At 39.5% G+C, this 18,425-nt stretch overlaps 1 protein-coding gene across 5 annotated transcripts; it reads left to right on the forward strand.

Annotated features, from left to right (window-relative positions):
- The first annotated feature begins 1,136 nt into the window (after positions 1-1,136).
- GLT8D2 (glycosyltransferase 8 domain containing 2) lies at positions 1,137-18,219 on the forward strand. 5 transcript variants are annotated; one of them, XM_069807450.1, is made up of 10 exons: positions 1,137-1,990; positions 3,954-3,998; positions 5,479-5,516; positions 6,727-6,895; positions 8,538-8,655; positions 10,702-10,786; positions 14,344-14,456; positions 15,159-15,325; positions 16,980-17,092; positions 17,900-18,219. In XM_069807450.1, exons 4-10 carry the CDS (start codon positions 6,750-6,752, stop codon positions 18,070-18,072), a joined length of 915 nt encoding a protein of 304 aa, XP_069663551.1. In that variant the 5' UTR covers positions 1,137-1,990; positions 3,954-3,998; positions 5,479-5,516; positions 6,727-6,749; the 3' UTR covers positions 18,073-18,219. The 5 variants fall into 5 exon arrangements, with proteins under 5 accessions (XP_069663551.1, XP_009913101.1, XP_069663550.1 ...); XM_009914799.2 differs by having other exon boundaries at positions 1,138-1,990; positions 5,421-5,516; XM_069807449.1 differs by lacking the exon at positions 1,137-1,990 and adding an exon at positions 2,542-2,767.
- Positions 18,220-18,425: the final 206 nt, after the last annotated feature.

Raw genomic sequence — 18,425 nt, forward strand, 5'->3', positions numbered from 1 at the left:
TTCTCGGCGGCCCCAGGCGCGCCTCCGGGGCTGTGCCGCGGCCGCCTCTGCCACAGGGCTCTCTCTGCACGGCTGCCTCCCTCCCACCCCCGCCTCAGGAGCCCCCTCCCCGGTCTCGGCCTTGCTTCGGCGGGAGGCCTGTGAAGGGCGCCTGGCGGGGACGAGCCTGCCTGCAGCGTACCCGGCCCGCGGGGCTGCGGCCTGCCGGCCCGGGGTGCTGAGGTGCTGGGCTCACCACGGGTGTGGTGTGTGCTGTTCAGCTGAGGGCACCCAGCACAGCGTTCAAACCCTCTGAAATGCGCAGCAGTTTTTTTTTTTTTCTTTTTTTAAACTTGCTAGTGGTAGGCGACCTCTGCATCTGAGAGAAATGAGTTGCTGTTCAAGCACTGAAGGTTAAGCTTAGAAACCAAGGTTTCAGTTCTACAGTTAACAGCGGATGATCTGAGTAAACCCCAAGACCTCATTCTGCAGGACTGAAACTGCTCTCTTTCCTGTGTGAGGGGGGTGTTAAGTGAGAATATAAACGCGTGAGGCTGAGGGAAATCCAGGGTGTTGCTGAGTTGCCAGTAATCCAGGGGTTGCTGCTAGGTGAAGCACGTGGTCCCAATGCTGCAAGCTCATACAGCTGTGAGCTGCTTAGGTCTGTTTAGGATGTGCATCTAAATGGAAGGGAGATGAAAAAAAGCATGGGTGGATTTTGATGAACATGACCTTAATACAGCTTAAAAAAAACACTGTAGTACAGAAAAAGTAGTAACAGTTGTGGCCATCTACATGAAGCACATCATGTATAGCTCTTCATTTCTTTTTCCTTCAAGCAGCTCTGCAAAAGGTGGGTTTCTGTAGAAAATCAGGCACAGATAATACAGCCTTGGCATGTTTGAGATGTACAGTTGAAAACCCACATTTTCAATTCCTGCAAATGGATCAACAGTCTTCATGTAAAACACTTGAGATTTTTAAACCTTGACTGAATTTATAAGTTTTGCACTCACTTATGCTGAAAATATGAAAAATAGTTCAGAATTGAAGATTACTGTTATTATTGTTACTCGTTTCAGTACTCATGCAAGTTTTGTGACAAAACAGTGTTGATAATTATCATGTAGAAGGGAGGGTCCTAGAAGGAAGGGAGAGAACTTGAATGAAAGAAGTGGTGTAGAAATAAAACTGCAAAAGCTTTCCAGGAGAGCTTAGGAGGCAGAGCATCAACATGTGCTGGTTACCTTGAACAGCCACTGGTTACCTTGATCTAAAGTCCCTTTGAATCTAAACCAAACCTGTAGATTCAGATTATCTTAACTGGTTAAAGATTTGGAAATGAGATGATTCATGTCAAAATGCATATTCAGAGTTGAATTCTGCAAGTTTCCCTTAGCTTTTGATTTCGGAAGAACTCTGCAAACAGACATTGGAAAAACTTTTGGCTTTCAGTTTGACTTTGGCATGTTGTCGTTTGGCTCTTGCACACTGGTTATCTGTTCACATTTACCGTAAATAATGACTAGAAACCTAGCCTGCAACTAGGCTGTTGAAGTAACTTCTGGAAGGGTTTGCCTCCTTCTCTTTCCCCCACCCCCTTAAGACTTTTTGTTTTATGGGATTTGTTTGCAATCTGCTAGCTGAAGCTCTGAGGCAAGTTTGCCAGATCTGGGGCTGCATCATCGTTCTGCACATCTGGAAGTGGTTTATGGGCTCTCATTCCTCCAGTGCGGCGTCTGGACTCTGCTATTCCTCAGCAGCAGAGAAAGAAAAGAAAAGAAAACCAGCACAACTCCAAAGTAAACTTTGAAGAGTTTGAAAAAGGAATTGAATCTTAAAACTGTTACTGTGCCCTGTAAGGCCCTTTTGCGGGGGACTTCAAAGGAGGATGATGGTCAAGGAAGCTTTGGCAAGAGTGCTTACAGCTGTGGGTTATCTAGGATCTGAGTAAATAGCTCTACAGCTCTTCAGGAGAGAGGAGTCCCGAATACTGTGCTGCTTTGAAGAGGTAAAAAGACTAATTAAGCAGGAAATATCTGAGCAGTAATGTCACTGTTTCTGAGCTTTCCCTTCTGCAGCCCCTCATTTTGTTACAGCATTTGGCAACTGAGTTAGGGAGTGCCAGGTTCCAGGAACTGATGTCTACAGTCAGGAAAAATTGAGTAAATATTTGTAGGGGAACAAATATTCCTCTCTTTCCTTAAAAATCAGTGGGTAATCAACCTGAGTTTCTGAGGCTTAGGAGTGCTGTAGTTTTAGAACTCAAACTTGTATGAGAGTCTGTCTGAGTTTGGATTTTAAAGTTTAAAATGTGGTTCAGTTTACGCTGATTTAATAATTTCTGAAGATACCATGAAGCTGTGGCTATCCGACTTCATCTTGCAGTGATCATCAGTATTTTTTGTGACTATAATTACAAATGATAATTAAAATATAGTAGTCAGCTCTATGGGAATCAGTGGAAGACTGTGATTTGCTGAAGTGGGGTTAGAAAGTTACTCCAAGAGTGTAGGGAGTTCTGTTTTCTCTCTGCTTACCTAAATGAGTAAACTTTTTAAATGGATAAGAAGACAATACTTATGCGTAATGCGTGAGAGAAGGGCTTTCTCAGCAGTGGCTTTTTTTTGAACGATAAGCTTGATTTCCTCTCTGTGTAAATTAATGCCACATGAAGAGAGCGGGCTGCTGGAATGTAGATAAGTCCTGCGGATGTGAAAGGACTTTCAGAAGTACTCCTCTCTTCACTTTGATTTAGCTGTCTGTTGGGACCTAAATACATGCGAATGTAAGTGGTTGTAAACAAAGCCACATCTTAGCTTTTTAAAATATTTTTATTGTCTTTTAACTTGTTAGTCGAAGCAGAGACTAATTTAGGATGCCGCCTGAACTTGAGCAGTAACCAATGAGAGGCGGTCAGTTTTGTGACTCAGGTTTCAAGAATTCTTGCTGTTCTGTCTGTCTTCTCAAGGAGTCAGAATAAACTTCATTTTTATGTGTGCATAGAAACCGTCATATATCCTTATCTATGCTGTAATGTGTCCATATCTGTATGTACGGAAACAGGAAAAATTTGCTTCTGTCCTACATACAGCTACCATAGCATAAAGGTTAGATCACATAGTTGTATTTTCCCCTCCCCACCCCCTCCTGCCCCAACTTCTGGTGCTGTTTTTTACTTTTGTTTTTTTTGGTTTGGGTTTGCGTTTTTTTTTCATAAACAGTAGTTTTGGGTTCAGAATTCAAGTGAATGTTTTACTTCCCATAATGTATTTTAGCCATTATGTTCTGTCCTCTCAGGCATAAAGTCATGGCCACTCTTGGGCCTGGTTTAGAAGTACAATTTTAGGGAAGGCTACCTAATTTTCTTCAGCATCATAAATAATGTGCTTAAATACAAGCCACATTGCACAGACTCCCTCCTTACTGTTGGTTGAAGGATACTGCTGTTAGAAAATATTTTCGCTATTGCTCTGAAATTTTCTAAGAGTCTGAAAGACATGGCTCCAGTGTAAGATTCCCATATGCTTGGGAACATACTCCAGCAAGACATGAGTATTAGTGATTGTTATTATGTTTTAGGTGAAATCAGAGGTAAAAGTAAATGTATTTACAAATTGCATCAGTGGGTGTTTTAATACTTCTTTGCACATTACTTTAAAACGTGTTAAAAAAATCTTAGTTATTACTGACGTAGGTGATTGGATGGAATTTATTAAAATGCTGTTCTTTTCAACCTGTTAGTAGCTTAAATTAAAATATGCAATACTTATAGCTGAGAATATTAGTTATTTGTTCCAAAAAAGTTATTTACAAAGATAGAGTTCAGTTTTACTTTGACCAGGTCAACAGTAAAATTTGATGATGCAAAACCTTGTCCCTGAAATAACTAACTAGTATTGAGTACTGGTATTAATGATTTTTCTCTCTTTTTTAAATTTTTTTTTTTAATTATTATTTTTATTTTACCACAGATCACAGTTCTCATCCAACAGGACACATGGCTCTTTTAAAGAAAAGTAAGAAAGACTAAAAACACTTTAAATACATATTTTTTAAAGAGGACAGAAATGTCAAAGACAAATTTATAGTTCTAGTTTTGCTAAATTATGCTTAACTTTAAGTATACAAATAAGCCTTTTCCTGTTAACTAAGTTAGATAAGTACAGCCATAAATCCCATTAATTTAAAATTACTCACTGCTTTACTGCATGAGACTGGGGGGTCTGGAATTCCCCACTAAGAGTGCAGGTAGCTGCTGGTTTTATGTGGGTTGTGCCTGGAGCACTGAGCGTGGCTTTTTTACAGAACTCTGCACGTTAATGTTGTTCATCTCTGCAATTGAGGCGTGGCCCCGAGAAATTTGGGGTTCTCATCAGCTGTCAGGGTCAGTGACTGAAAATGGACTGGTGTGTGCCTCCAGTTATGCATCCAAAATTTCTCTGAAGTCAATGGTCTGTTTCCTCAGCTAGTTTAAATTAGTGCAGGTTTGGTGATGTATGTTTATGAATTTCAGTTTATTCTCATGCCCAGTTCTGGCCAGTTGGCCCTTTTGATTGAAATAGTTAAAAATTTGTTCCCTTTGCTCCTTTTTACACCTTAAATATCTTTTATGGTGGTGCAAAAGTAACAAAGTAGTCCTATACAAAGAACTCCCATCATCAAAATCACTGTTGGTGATGGCAATGTATTACTTCCTTGTTGTACTCGGTGAACAGTCCTGGTACCTGCTTATGGTTGGTTTATGTTGAGTAACTTAAGCTTGTACAAGACAGTCTGGTAGGAACTGCAAATCAGAGTATATAGTAAGGTCTTTGCTGTTGCATGCTTTCTTTTGATTTTACTAATTAAAGTAACCGTGTCAAAATGTGTATGTATTTTCGAATATTTTGGAACATTTATGGTTTCTGTTGCATGCTGGGTTTGTTTTTCTAGTATTTTTAGAGTTTTGCTCAAAACACCTGAAGGATCTGCACATTGAAATAGAAAAAAATTTCTCCTATGTTTGAATTTTTATCAGGAAAATGTGAGAGAAGGAAAGGGCTAGGTAAAAATAATTGACTCATGAAGTCCTGTGATGATAAACAGACAACAAACTAGCCAAGAAAAGGAAGTTCCAGGCTCCTGGTAAAATTCAGAAATATGTGAATTTCCTAGTGTGGCTAATCCATATATATTGGGAGCTTAATGATTTAGTGAGCAAATTATCCATGAAAATCAGATAGTTGGAAATTACTGTAAGGGGGGAGAGATACTATTATGTTTTTAACATAAAATTTTTAGCTTGATCAAATAACAAGAGAAAGGAGAATTTGATAAACACAGCAAATACAGGTTATGATATGTACTGGCTGCAAATTGGATTTTTTTTTTTTTTTTAAAAAGGTACTTGAGAATTAGCTGTTACACTGATTGTGAACAAATTCTCCCTTTTGTTTCAGTTAACCAGATCTTACTGTTACTTCTTGTCTTAACTGTGTGCGCCATTCTGTATAACAGGGTTCACCAAGTGCCGTCTGCATTGAAGAATGAAACAGGTAAACAACTTGTACTTCTGTATCATTTACGTTCTTGTTTTATATTCCTTATCTCTTCATTTGAACAGTGCTTTTTGTCTTACCGAATCCTGTTTGGCCTGCAGTAGATGAGCTGCTCACACTGTTGCATAAGGTCTGGGATGTGGAATTTTTTTACTCTGAATTACTTGAATAAAATAGCAGGAGATTGATAGTAATGACTAAGAATTGTCATTCTGATTGAAATTTTTATCCAGGTGTCACTGATGTAGATGGAAGCTGGGGTATATCCTTATTTGTGCTGAACAGTATTGGAGTTGTCAAGTGATAATAAACTGTGATCACAGCTTGCCCCTTTGGGAATGTTCTTGGCCTACCTATTAATTTCAGACACATCATCAAATCTTGACATAATTTACAGCAGAAGGTTTTGCTGGAATTTTTATAGTGACAGAAACCTGCTAGGGTTGATATGGTTGGACTGGTATTAAATGTTTATACTACTAGCTTATTCAGTGTTCCCAAGGTAAACAAACTCTGTCTTGGTATAAACCATTTTTTTCAGTATATTTTTGGGGGGTTGTTATGAGTTTAATGGTTATGTTTTAGCCAGTGTAAATATATCCATGTAAGTTCTGTAAGTTAATCAGTGCTAGGGATAAAAATCTTCCTTAGCAGTAATATGAACTGATTCAGCATTGTTTAGATTTTTTTCCTTTTATCATTAGCAGCTTCCTGCTGGTGCAGAATTTTGCACTCTTCCTTTCTAGCCTGTTTCCCAAAGAAGTGAAGCTCACGCAGTTGCACCATCTCTTCCACTTACCTCCTTCCTTTGATAATTTTGGGACCTATTGTTCAATTTGTACTGAATATAACTGAGATGTAGAAGTCTCAAAGGTATTCAAACTTCTTCAGGTTTCATGTGAATAAGCAGCTACATGGAGGACAGGCTGAATTGTGCCCCTGCTGAGTAGAAGATGCCAAGAACTCTGTTATATATTCTGTTTGGAGGCATCCAACAGTCCAGTCAACCTGCATGTAGGTCTGGATTAGTGACAGCTCATGCTGTATGCCTTGCCAAGTGCGGATGTGTTTAGGATGTGGTAAGGAAATGGTGTGATTGTGGTACGATTCTGCTGCTTATGGAACTACACAGTCATTCCTATGACCCAGCTCTGATACAAAAAGATTCTTAATTTTCTGTTATAATGCATAGTTTTGTTTCTTATAGTTGATTTGGAGAGTCCTGAGGAAATGGAGGAAGAAATCCCAGTCGTAATCTGCGCTGCTGCAGGCAGAATGGGTGCAGCTATAGCAGCAATCAGTAGCATCTACAGCAACACAGAGGCTAATGTCTTGTTCTACATAGTTGGGCTGAAGACTACCATCCCGCATATTCGGTATATACCAGCCTCGTTTTGTTTCATGCTGTAGTTAGGACCAGGTTGTTGTTCTCCTTAGCATGCACATAGACTTTGCAGGACTTTTCAGGGAAATGTTTCTCCTTTTTATTTAAGAAGTGCTATTGGTAGCAATCCCCAAGATTCTCTACACGTAGGAAAAAGGACCATTTTGCCCTACACAAGGCACTGACTGGTGTAAAGGGGTGTGAAATAGCCAGACCGTGCCCATACTTGTGCCTGTCTGCCTTTTGTAGATCTGCTGCAGAAGAGTCTGTAGTAAGGTGAGTATACATACATGCTTATTTGTCACAATCCCATTTTGTGGCACTGCACTTACCTCTCATCTGGCGCTGTGTCTTGAGCTTCAGAGTAGAAATACTTGCTGTTTAAAGCTCATTTCAGCTAAGAGGTTGTATTAAAGTTTATAAATAGAGGCCCAAAAAGCTTATAATGAAAGCATGTTTGCATGTTAGAATTTACAAACATTGTCTAAAAGAGGAGGAAGATGTGAATCCAAGTTAAAGCAGATTTGTTAGCAGTTCTCACCTCTGGCTACTGCGCTTCTGTAGCCTGTGTACCCACAATTTGTGCCAAAGTGAAAAGATGTAATGAGTGAGGTTCCACAGGGAGTTTTTCCCATCCAGTTCATCAGTAAGCTAGATAATAGAGTGGAGAATGTTCTTTATGAATCTGCAGTTGGCATGGAGCTAGAAGAGAGGCGGCAGGTACATTGAGGACAAGAGCTGAAAACAAACTAATCATGATGAATTGGAAAAAATGAATTGTAAAATGTGATCAAATTCAATAGAGGTAATGACAAGGTAATATAGGTGGGAATAGCTGATTGTATTGGCTCAGGGTGAAGCAGGAATTTGGTAGCACTCATTTGGAAAACTACAGAATTATGACTGATAACTGACCACACTGATTCAGAAAAAAAAAAAAAAAAAGGCCTCCATCATAGTGGATATACCTGTTGACATATATGACCACAGGAGATGTGAGGAAACTTTTTCTGATCTTGCAGAGATTATTAATGCATCAGAAAAAGTGTGGTGTTTAGTTTTAGGTGCCTTCAGGAAGGATTTAGAAGAGAGTTCAGAGGAGAAAAGAAGCGATGGTGTCAGGAAATCTGACAAAATGAAAAAAAAATTAGTCTAAAGAAATTATAGTTAGGAGGTGATGTGGCAGTCATCTTGAAGGACGTAAAACTGTAAAAGGGAGAAAACTAACCTCTGCTTTAAAAGCACAGTAGATAGGATAAGAAAAAATAGTCTTTTAAGTACAGCAAGAAAGCCTAGAAAAATAGCATTTAATGCTAGTGATGGTGAAAGATGGTTTGTGTAGGCAACCTGTGGAGTCTCTGTTTTTGGCAGTGGTGTGGGTTGTTTGCTTTGTTGGGGTTTTTGGGTGTTGTTTTGTTTTTGTTTTTGTTTTTTTGTTTTGGTTTTTTTTTTTTAAGAACAGGTTAAACAAATGTCCATGTGCAATAGCTGTAGACATAAGTGATTATGTCGTGGGATAGAATAGATCGAGTGAGCTTTCAAGGTCTCTTATTCTCCTATGAGTCTGTGAATTTAATAGTGAAAGTACTTGCCACACACTCAATATTTCATTTATCACTTCTTTTTTATCACAGAAAATGGATTGAAAATTCTAAACTGAAAGAAATAAAATTTAAGGTTGTGGAATTCAATCCTATGGTACTAAAAGGAAAAATCAGACAAGATGCATCGCGTCCTGAGCTACTGCAGCCTGTGAGTAAATGAACACCGCATAGCAGATTTTCAGGGTTTCTAACACCTATTACAGGCTTTAAAATGTCCTAGATCTCTGTTCCATTACATGGCGGGGGGTGTAAGGCAGAGAAGCCACATCAGGTCGAAACACTACACCCTCACTCAAGAAGGAAAAGTGTACTATAACAAGCTCCTTGTGTCTTGTCTGTCTTGCTGGGACCTTGGTATTTGGTGGCAAGAACTTGGCAATTTGAATGTATTGTATCTTTAAGAATATACTCACAGTTTATTAGAGGGAAGATCTAATAGTGTTCTTTGTGCCTCCATGATGCTGAGTTGGCTGCATTCTGCTTATGTCCAGGGTTAATTCAGAGGTTAATGACTAATCTAAACATTACTGGCTGTCAGAAAAGGCAAATCAGATGTTAGAAATTATTAGGAAAGGAGTAAGGATCAAAATAGAGAACATCATTATGCCACAATACAAATGCATAGTTTTCTGTCATTCTAAATACTATGTGCAATCTTTGTCCCCTTATCTGAAAAAGATGTAGCGCCACTGGAAAAAGTTCAAGTCTGTTCAGAATGATTATTCTTGCTGCCCTTCTCTGAGCCTTTGACATTTCTAATATATGGAAGAGATTTCATGCAGGGAATCAGTGGATTAAAACTGTTCAGCCTGGAAATGTGACTTCTAGCATGAGAATAGTAGAGATCTACAGAACCGAGTGGCGTGGAGGACTGGATGGGGGGTGGTTGCTCACTGTCTCTTCCAGTGCAAGAACGGATGGCCACTAGATTAAATCAGTAGAAGTCACTGAACAAACAAGAAATATTGCACATTTTTTTATGCAGTGAATACTAAATCTCTAGAGTTCCTTGCTGAAAGGTCTTATGAATGTAAAAATTTACAGGGATTCAGTGAAAACTGAAGTTTATATTTAGACAGATCACATCTGGTTCAGGAAATGCCTTGAGCTGAAAATAGCTGAAAGCTAGAATACTTGGAGCAACTGTTCTGTATGCTTGCTCTATTCTTATCTTTCACTGAGTGTCTGCTTAGGACCACTCTGAAGGCAAGTGCTGGATAAAATGGTCTGAACCGGTATGGTTGTTCTTGTGTTCTCAGTCCCCTCTCCCTCTGCTGTGTTCTTTGTTGCTATTGTAGAAGTTGTCATCCCATGTCTGTGCCACTAGTCAAATCATTCCTATAGTGGAATGATGGCACTATTAAATTTGAAGTATTTTGTATGATGTGTGCTGTAAAAATGCATTAGGAAGAGCATTGCCAGCAGGTCCAGGAAGGTGATCCTTCCTCTTTACTCAGCACTGGTGAGGCTGCATCTGGAGTACTGTGTCCAGTTCTGAGCTCCCTAGTACATGAAGGTACGGACTTACTGGGGCAAGTCCAGCACAGGGCTGCGAAGATGATTAAGGGACTGGAGTGTCTTTTGTATGAGCAGAGGCTGAGAGAGCTGAGGCTGTTCAGCCTGGAGAAGAGAAGGCTCAAGAGGATCTTACCAATGTGTATAAATACCCAAGTGGAGGGACAAGAGGCAATGGGCACAAATTAAAATACATGAAATTTCCTCTGCGCATGAGAAATCTTTTTTTTTTTTTTTTTTTTTTTTTTTTTTTTTATGGTGAGGGTGGTCAGACACTGGAGCAGGTTGCCCAGAGAGGCTGTTGAGTCTCCATCTGTGGAGATACTCAAAACCCAACTGGGCCTGGTCCCCAACAGCCTGCTCCTGTGGACCCTGCTTGAGAAGAGGGGTTGGACAAAATGATCTTAAAAGGCCCTTTCTAACCTAAATGATTATGTGAAGAAGCAACTGTTTTGGGCTGCTTGGTTAGGGCCATAGTAAATAAAATAGGGATAAAAAATAATCTATTCACGATATTAGTAAAGATACTAATAAAGCTGGGGGAGAGGAAGCAAGTGATCACTGACTAGTGCTCAATGAACAGAGAAATTAAAACTGATTGTTAATAGAGACAGAAGCATGAGACTGCTACATTAAACAGCTTTACTATTTAGTCTTTACCTTTTTTTCTGTTTAATAGCTGAACTTCGTTCGATTTTATCTTCCTTTGCTTATCCAGAAGCATGAGAAAGTAATATATTTGGATGATGATATCATTGTTCAAGGTAAGCTGTCATCCATAAAGCAATTTCCAGCAGAATTAAAATCAAAGTTATTGCAGCTTTTACAGTTGTTTGGAAATATGAGATGTAATGGAAACTGAGGCAGCTGCTAGGAGTGTTGCACTCAGGAAAACTGCAAGTAATGTTTGTTTATTTAAAGGGAAGTCTGAAGAAGAATTTCCATGTATCTTTGGAATAGTTGATTTTGATCAAAATTTATGTATGGGTTTCATTTTAATTGAATCTGGTCAATTGCTGAAAGATATGATGGATTTCACTTAGATGCTGCAATATTTGTTGTTAAGTATGTGACATGCATTTCCTGCTAGTATTTGAATTCTCACAGATGCTACCAGTTCATTATCCAGAATTGCTGTTCTTGAGAGCAAGAGGAATTTACTCAGATAAGACCGTTAAAATTCCAAAGATTCAAAATATGATTTTGAGCATCTTCAGCTCAGAATCCATAGGAATTTGCAGAATCATGATCAAGGATTTCAGAGTTTCTAGACAAATGGGAGCAGTTAGAAGGCATTCAAATCCTGAAAAATCTTTTTTTGTTTATACAAATATATTGTAATCAGAGGAACATATTTTTTAAACGATTAATTTATGATTTTTTTCTCTTCTGTTTCCCAGTATATATTTTTTCTCTGTAGAGTTGTTGTCCTCCCTTGTTATATTATATTGTTTACTTGTTATTTTATAACATTTTTTTAATCAGAGTGTTGTGGTTTAACCCTGGTGGGCAGCTAAGTGCCACACAGCTACTCGCTCATTTCCCCCCCCATCCCCACCCCCAGTGGGATGGGGGAAGAGGAAAGGAAGAATAAAAGCAAGAAAACTTCAGGGTCAAGATAAAACAAACAAATAATTGTTTAATAAGTGGAAGAAGAGAGAAGAAAACAAAACAGAACAAGTGATGTAAAGGCAGTCACTTGCCAACTCTGGTGGGTAGACCAATGACCCACCAGTTCCCGAGCAAAAGCTGGCTAACCCCCCCAAGACCCCCTCTTTCCCCTTTTTTTGCTGAGCATGACATTATATGGCATGGAATATCTCTTCAGTCAGTTCAGGTCATCTGGCCGGTTGTATTCCCTCCCAGCCTATTGCGCACCCCTGATGTATTCACTGCGGGTGCAGAGTCAGGAACAGAGAGGGCCTTGATGCTGTGCAAACACGGTTCAGCAAAAGCGAGAACATTAGTGCTATCAGTACCGTTTTGGTCAAAAATCTAAACCCCAGCACCATATGAGCTGCTATGAAGAAAATTAACTCTATCCTAGCCAGGCTCAGAACACAGGGACAACAAAACCATTTTACCTGTCCGTGTTAAACATTAAAGGGATGTTCTGATGAAAATTTCATTTGGAAGGGACTGAGAATAACGAGTATAACTATAATAAACTTTTTGGCCTAAATTAATCTTTGCTGTAAGAACATTAAGATCAGTGACTTTACACGTGACAAAAGTATAATTTAATTCTCCACTGCTTCTCTGCACCTTTTTATGGTTTTGTCTCTTTAGTGGCAGATTTCAGAACATCTGCTCTTAAAGGGGCCGCTATTAGCTGCTTTATAAAATATGATTAATCTGCTCTGCCTGTCTCATTTTAATTTGCAATAGACTTCATATCACAGTTTTTCAACATATGTGTTTCCAGTGGTTATCTCTGCTTTTTGGTTTTGTTGTTCTGTCTGTCATCAATGGGCAACAGCAATATTTAACTCTTTGAAAGGTTCTTAAAGTCTTCATTTACAATCCAGTTTCATGAGCACTTTAAGCTGAGCCCACCACTTCCCTTGCATCCCTCCTTGTACCTGCGCAGGCATTCACCAGAAGCATGATTACTTTCAGCCTGAATTAGTGCCCTGGCAGGAATCAAGGCAATGTGGCTAGGAGAAGAGGGAAGGTAGGACTTTCTCTTTCATTAGGGGTGTCAGCTTATGTCATCTGGTAGTGTTTCTGGAGCCACAGGATAAAGGTGCCGTTTCACATTACAGCTTATGGTAGGCTGCTGCTGACAAAAGTGGCCTCTCCTGTCCCCAGGCAGCTCCTGTTACTTCTGTCATATCTACAGTTGTGCAGCTGCAGATTAAGCTGATTCAGCTGGCTGACCTGACAGAAGACTAGCGGTACAAAAAAACCTCCCAAAACCTAAACCCCAACCTTTTTTTAAAAAAAATTTTTTTTTCCCCTTTGCTTCAGCCAGCCTATTTTGCTTACCCTTGGGCCACACAATCACAGGGCCCAGAAAAGGGGAATAGAGATGGACTTGTGGGAGTGAGGCAGGAAGGAGGGAGACTGTTCTGGCAGCCGGTCCCTGTGTCTTAGCTATAATATGAGTCTGTGCTCTCTTGTCAGATGTCTCTGCAATCGGAGTGAATGAGACTTCTGACAGGATAAGGAGTAAATGGGGTTTTCGGGCTTTAACTTTGGGATAATTTATTTGTTGGTCATTGCTTTTCGCAAAGCAATAAAAATGAAACATACTGAACTTGGGGTGTCAGCCCAGAATTGTTTGGTTTGATTTTTTTAATTTCTTTTTCTGCTTTTTCTCTTGAAAAGCAGAAGCTATTTAGAATCAGGGGAAAATACTTAGCAAGGCATGTTGATCTTCAACAATTAAGTATCCCATTAATTCAAATTCTATTTCTTGGTGGGACATGAGTTGTAAACCAAGTTTTCCAACCAGCTGATGAGTTCAGACAAATAAATAATCTCTGCTTATTTCATAAATAGTAGTTCCAGTGTTTGCAGTAAAGAGAATGTTTTTGGTTACTAGTCTTTTTAATGGGCTCACCTCAGGCTACTGGGCCATATGTGGCCTTCCAGGATAATTCATCTTACCTGTGACTGACGCATGCCCAGCAGCAAAGCTGGTAGCTGTAGGAGGTTTGGATGCAGACTCGCTCAATTGCTGTGGCAGCGCTGTGCTTCCCACCTGCCCTGAAACTGTTCTGGCACATTGTGGGTACCCGCTAGCCGGGTGATGAGTGACATACCATGCGTTACGTTATTTCCCTCCACCAGGAAGGAGTTGTGTGGTCTGTGAAGCCAGCAGGGATGGTCAAGTGTGACAGGCACATGTCAACTGGCCAGTGCTGGGAATCCGAGTACCTTACTAGGAGGTATAAACACAGTAACACCGGGAAAAACCTGATCTGTGCAAGAGATTGAAGTGGCACTTCTGTGGGACTTGAAGAGGCTCAGAAAAGTTGCCTTCCCTCCCTCTCCAAAGGCAAGCTCTGTGAATGCAGAACTTTGTAACCAGGCTTCTTAACAGTGTAGTCAGCTTCTGCTGTAGCTGATTTTGGATGTTCAGACCAAAATATGTATTGAATACTGATGATAACATCTAAAGATAGACCTTAGACATCCAGGTACAGGACTCAGATTTGAAAATTGTCCCATATTACAAAATTCAGCCTTTATCAATATCTGGGCTATCCCCTAAAATTGGTATGTTCATAAACAACATATATGAGAACAGCAGTTATCCTATCAACTCTGTAGCAGTGAAGTATGTTTCTTATGCTTTTGACCTTTCTGTAATCAGGTGACATCCAGGAACTCTATGACACTAAGTTAGCTCCTGGACATGCTGCAGCTTTTTCAGATGATTGTGATCTGCCTTCTACACATGAAATGGTTAGAAGTGTAGGGATGCAGGTAAGATGCCATTTTAGAATTCTAATAACAAATGTATTTACCCACAAATGTAAGATGTTTTTATACATTTTCCCCAAAGTGAAAGTTTTTTTTTTTTTTTCTTTTTTGATAGCTTTGTAATAGTTTTGCAGGTAATTAAGAATTACTTTTTGTGGTAACTCTGTGATGCCATGCAGAGTTGTTTCCTGTAATGATTTAAATCTCTATTGTTCTTTGGAGTCTACTGGATTATGTTTGGTATTTTGTTATCAGTAGATCCTGAGCACTTATGGAACACCTAATGAAGACAGAATATATGAAATTTGTAGTAGTCAAATAGGGAATGAAAGTTAGGAAAACAAGTTCAAAGTCTAGTTCCTGAGCTGAGTTCCCCAGAATTGTCGGTGAGTCCCTCTGGCATTACAGCTGTACAAAGCGTGATGCTACATCATTTAGAGTAAGCTACAGAAAGACAAACACGTGGCGAGGGAAGAGCGTTATCAAACTCCCATGGAACAATACTGTGGAAAATAGTAACTGAGTAGCTGGAAGTATCCTGCCTTTCAGCCTTGTGTCATGTGGAAATCAAGACAGGTAACCATCATCTAGAAACTCAGCTTTGGGAGCAAGTATTTAGTCTCCATGTGAGTGGTAGAGAGATGCATTTACACTTATCTTTATAGAGATTCATAGGGGATAAACATACTTTTTTTTATTTCTTAGAACACGTACATGGGATTCCTGGACTACAGAAAGCAAGCGATTAGAGATCTTGGCATCAGCCCCAGCACCTGCTCCTTTAATCCTGGAGTAATTGTTGCTAACATGACTGAATGGAAACATCAACGGATTACAAAGCAGTTGGAAAAGTGGATGCAAAGAAATGTAGAGTATGTGCAGAAATCTAGCTTGGCACTTTACTTTTAATACTCAGTTTACAGTTTTCTGTTTAAAAGCTCTTAGAAGTTCTTTAACTCTAGATAGTCTGTCTTTGGGATCTCATCAAGCAAAGTAACTCATGTTCCAGAACTTCTGTCTGCTTAAATCTGACCAATTGTGTACCAGGAAATGGCCACCTGGAATTTTAGTCTGGTGTTTAATCAGAAACCACACTTAATCCTGAGGGACACTGAGAACATGTGGTTCTTCTTTTGGGTGAGCGACCTCACTTGGGATCAAGCCACTTAGGATCTTCCCTTCCTGAGGCTGGCTTAAAGGAGGAGGAATGTTTGTTTGTGTGGGGTCTCTCCAGTTGTAATGTCAGCCAAACTGTAATTGGACACCATATTTCTTAAATACCAACACAAAACACTTCTTTTTCTATAGATGAACCAAACTTGACATGAAAGATAACCTTTTTGGCATTGACCACAAGTCATGACACCATGAAACAATCACTGTTCCTTTTTTATGTTAGTTGACTGTTAACCTGCATTTGCAAACTTGACATTTATTTTCTTTTTCTGCAAAGGGTTAAATTTAAATTTAGTAAGGCTAAACTGAAACTGAATAGCTTGCGCTGTTGGACTATGTCCATTACTTGTTAGTTTCAGAGGTGAACAGAGGAGAGACGCAAATGATAAGCATGTGAAAGAATGAAAAGCCAAGTGTCTTTTACTCTGCTTACGTAACATATCCTGACAAGCTATTGCTGTGCTTTTTACAAGTTTGAAAAAACTCCATGAATATTACTGCAAATTTTATCTAAGAAGTTGATTTTATACCTTGATAACACATTCATGTTCCTTTTAGATGGATTTTGAAATGACAGTGAAATAAATTGCTTAGCAGTTGAAACCCGGTTTTGAGGGGAGGTTAGGAGTTTTTTGTTCTGTCGCCTCTAAGCATCTCCCGGCACTTCCCAGGTTTCCTCCTTGTTGGGCTGGTGGCTGGCACAGTGTCCCGTAGCTGGGGTGGCTTTGCCCACGTGCCAACTGACCAGCCAGGCCTCAAGCACGCTGCAGCCAGACATCTGGCTGTGACCTCCTAATGCCTCTCCTTACAGCGATTTGGCTTGATCCAGCCCTGGATTTATCACAAAATTCTTAGGAAATCAGTATCCTTTAGATGTTAGTTTATACTAACTAGACTTTGGCAAAACTGATTTGAAGTTAATTTATGGGTCTAAAAGCTGGGGGAGGGGAGAATGGGGAATTAAGAGGGAATGAAACACATGGAAACATGTACATTTTCTTAAGATACCAGGCTAAAATGTTTGGTTCCTTTCTGTTAACAGCTTTTCTTCTACTGTAAACTTCGTCAGCCTTGTAGACTATAGGTGGTGTGCAGAAGTAATTGGCATCATGTTGGGTCTGACTCCCATTTTCCCATCACCAAAGCAGTGATTTACTCAACAGGGACTGGAGTTGCAAATACAAGCAATTAACAGCATTAGGAGGGAGTATGATGAAAACTGGTCTATTCAACATGATTTTGAATTTTGCCATAATACTTAACTTTTTAATCTTCTGTCTTTTGTACTAGATTCTTTGCTTGAGATTTTGAATGTTTTCTTTTTTTTTTCTTTTTGTTTTCCTTTTGTAGGGAAAACCTCTACAGCAGCACCCTTGGGGGAGGCGTGGCAACCTCTCCAATGCTGATTGTTTTTCATGGAAAGTATTCCACTATTAATCCTATGTGGCACATAAGGCATCTTGGTAAGTTCAACTTCCCACTGTTTGCAGCTGGAACTAAATAAAGTGAACCGTTTGTAAGATTCCAGTATAGGACCTTAGGTTACTTTACCTCAGTGCATTACTTTATACCTCAGATCCACAGTATGTAATCCCTGCCTCCCCCAACACGCCTTAGTCCTGCTGTCTTCAGGGTAGGGCAGAATGTGGGGCTTCCCCACGGGTGTCACTGTGCAAATTTCTTAACAGGTCAAGCAAACAAAATAGTTGCATCCCCTGCAAAAACCCCAAACCCTAATAGTCATTAAATTGGATAAAAAAAGGAAAAAACCCAAATACCAAGGACAAAGCTACATGTTTGAAGACCAGTTAACCTATATTGTCATAAACTACGGAAAGAATATATGGAAGATCTGAATATAGCTAGAGACTGAAAAAATCAGACACTCTTTTAGTAGGCACAGTGGAAGAAGATGGGATACCTGTAGGATGTAGTTACCTTTCACCTGGGAATGGTGAATTATCCTGGGAAAAAGATACAATGGCTTAGCTGGTATAGTAAAATGAATAGTAAAAATTTTTTTTTTTTTAACCCCAGCTATGCCAAGAATTTAAAAGTGTTGAGAGAGGAAAATTACTGAGATTTTTTGCTGATGCAGCATTAGAGGCATGAAGCTGAAAAAAGCTACTCTTATACAACTAGTTGTCGATTAATAGGTGAAACCGTACTAATCAGACTTCTTAAACAAATAACTGACTTTACCTCACTCTATAGGGTCTTCCATTATTAAAACCAGGATTTTTAATTTTTTTTTAAATCTACCCATACAGGTTGGAGTCCTGATACCCATTACTCAGAGCGTTTTCTTCAGGAAGCTAAATTACTTCATTGGAATGGGAGATACAAACCTTGGGACTATCCCAGTGTTCACACTGATCTCTGGGAACACTGGTTTATTCCTGACCCTTCGGGGAAGTTCAAATTAACTCGTCCCGATAGCTGATACTGAAACCACTTAAATGCATCCATACACTATGTTTTGCAGTATGTAATAGTTTGAGATGCAACATGTTGTATAATTAACTGATTTTAGAAAACTAAGTATTTGTTAAATGTATGAATAAACGACCATCAGTTTTGTGTGCCTATGGCTGGAGAGGGAGGCTGGAGTGACAGTTACACAGTGCAGAGTATCTTGACTTTTATGTAAGGCGAGGAAACAAGTTTGCTTGAGAATTAAGTGTTTTCATTAAACGTTTACAGAGGTGAAATTCAGTGCCAGGCAGTGTGTTTTAATGTAAGGTCTTTATAAATAAGACTCCAGTGTCTGCTGGTAGAAAAACCTACACAGGAAAT

The sequence above is a fragment of the Haliaeetus albicilla genome, chromosome 19 (assembly GCF_947461875.1).
Source record: "Haliaeetus albicilla chromosome 19, bHalAlb1.1, whole genome shotgun sequence".
Classification (NCBI taxonomy): domain Eukaryota; kingdom Metazoa; phylum Chordata; class Aves; order Accipitriformes; family Accipitridae; genus Haliaeetus; species Haliaeetus albicilla.